Here is a 2,335-nt window from a genome sequence, read left to right on the forward strand (position 1 = left end):
AATATCTGTTCCAATCTACTGTGTCCTGAGGGAATCGCTATTTTATTCATTATCCTGCAAGCATGTGCAGGAATATAACAAAACTGAAATTGTTCACAATTTAAATATCATGTTTCCCCATCACAGTTTTTGTTTTCAGACTGTCTACAAGCACAATAAATAAAAGAACTGTCACAGGCAAAAAAATGTATTTACAGTGCAAAATAACACTGGCATAGCTGTCCTTGGGCTCTCATTCTAATAATAATACCAGTAACTACCCTACTGATAAGTTTTAATCATGTTTTCTTAATGTTTTAGGAATGTATTGATTATGTCTCGGCCTGAGGCTACTGAAAAGCCTGGAGGATGCCAACTACAAATCTGATAGTCACATTTCAGAAGTTTTTTTACCCCATACTATCTGGTATAGGGATTCCAGGTGTGTTTATATTATTGATTTTATAGTATATAAGAAATAAGAGCCTTCTATTAACCAAGCCAGCAAGTATTGAGAGAGGAATAGAATGAGCGATGAATGTCACCAGATATTTAGTAAGCAAGCATTCAGAGCAGGGTTAAAACAGACATCAAACACCACTCCTGCTGCGTGTTTCAATACTTGGCCATGTACACCTGCAGTCAAACCCACTTATCACTCCTGTTAATGTCACCCACTGCTTATTTTCAACATAGTGAAATGTCCCAAGCCTCAATAAAATGCAAGTGCAAGGAGGCAATGATTATTGTCACACTCCAATTAATATCACTCACATTTCTTAGTTATCCAAATGATTTCCACCCTGTTTAATATCACTTTGGGAAACGCCAGATAGAAGGTGTACACATAAGTAATGCCTCAAGATATAAAGTATGATAATATATAGCGTATACACTGCAAGGTGTATGTTTAAGTTTTTAATTATTACAATGTGTTGTTGTACATCACTTTGACTTGATATTAAAAGAATTTGAAATAACAGGAACACAAAAAAAACATACTGATCATTCTTCTCTTTTTTTCCCCCCCAGTCAACCTCTTCACCTTCTATATGATCAGATTTCGCAAATGTGAGATGTCAGAAACAGCTATAATCTACCTTAGCGCCTTGGCCATTGTAGATTGCTTTTACCTGCTGTGGGTGGCACTTCTGGACCTGTCCCTATCCTTTCTCCTAGATCACCCTTTCTGGCACGCTTACCCTTGGTGTGGGATCCTCACCTTCCTTGAGTATGGCTCCTTGTTCAGCTCCACCTGGATCGTGGTGGTTTTCACCATAGAACGCTACCTCGCCCTGAGGATGACAAAGGTCAAAATGCACTTCTCTCAATCCAAAGCCACTGTGAGGATCATTCTGTCTGTGGTTCTGCTCTGTCACCTGGTGGCAATTCCAGACTACTGGATCAACGGTGTCACAATGTTTAACTACACAACTGATGGGGAGAACATCACCTTACCAAGGTGCTTCTATGAAAACACCATGTTCTCCACCTTGGTGGTCTGGATCAACACCTTCATCTCCGGGGGCATCCCTTTCACCCTCATCATTGTTTTCAACTCTCTCATTGGACACCATCTCACCCAGGCCAGCAAGATGTTTACCAAGGAACAGCAGAGGATCATCAAAGGGGTCACCACCAAAGGCATGGTCAGAAGGACCATCCTACTTCTCTTCACAGTCTCTTTTACCTTTGTTGCCTTGTGCCTACCTCGCTTCGTGACCTACTGCATCCTGAGGACTGCATACAACTACCCAGATTTCAACAGAGATGACTACAATCTGTCTATCAATGTCTTCAGTGACATTGCGATCATGCTGCAAAATCTGAATTCCACCACCAATTTCCTCTTGTACTGCATGGTGAGCAAGGGGTTCAGGCAGGAACTGCGGAACCTGCTGAAACCCAACACAAGAGCGAAAGAGCTGGGCTCCCATTTCACCCAGACAACCATGAAAATCTTTTCGGTAACGGGTAGCAAAATGCATCGCTCCAGGGATCCCGTCGATGTTGTCCTTACAAAACTAGCACGCATAGACTAAACAGAGGCCCCTACTAACTCACTCCCTGAAACTGAAGATATTCATGTTATATTAAAACAGTCTTCCTTAATAATATAAATAACTGTTTAGGTAAACTAGCATTTGGGGGGGGGGGGGGGGGGTGGAATACTGAGGAAGATTATTTTGCCAAAACAAATGTAAAACAGAGTTGTATTTTATTGCACTGAGCTAACACTGTGAGACTGTCTCTCGAGCAGAAATACAAAGACCTTTACACTCAGCATACTGTGTAGTGTTGGGTCAGCACCCTATTGCTTCAAAACAAGCTTTCTGTGGAGGAAACATAGAGGGGA

The 2,335-nt window shown here is 41.5% G+C and overlaps 1 protein-coding gene across 1 annotated transcript; it reads left to right on the forward strand.

Moving 5' to 3' along the window:
* Positions 1–348: 348 nt before the first annotated feature.
* Positions 349–2,021, forward strand: LOC117403221 (probable G-protein coupled receptor 139). The gene is made up of 2 exons (XM_034005211.3): positions 349–421; positions 1,012–2,021. The coding sequence occupies exons 1-2, from the start codon at positions 349–351 to the stop codon at positions 2,019–2,021; spliced, it is 1,083 nt and encodes a 360-aa protein (XP_033861102.3).
* Positions 2,022–2,335: the final 314 nt, after the last annotated feature.

The sequence above is a fragment of the Acipenser ruthenus genome, chromosome 5, assembly GCF_902713425.1.
Source record: "Acipenser ruthenus chromosome 5, fAciRut3.2 maternal haplotype, whole genome shotgun sequence".
Taxonomy (NCBI): domain Eukaryota; kingdom Metazoa; phylum Chordata; class Actinopteri; order Acipenseriformes; family Acipenseridae; genus Acipenser; species Acipenser ruthenus.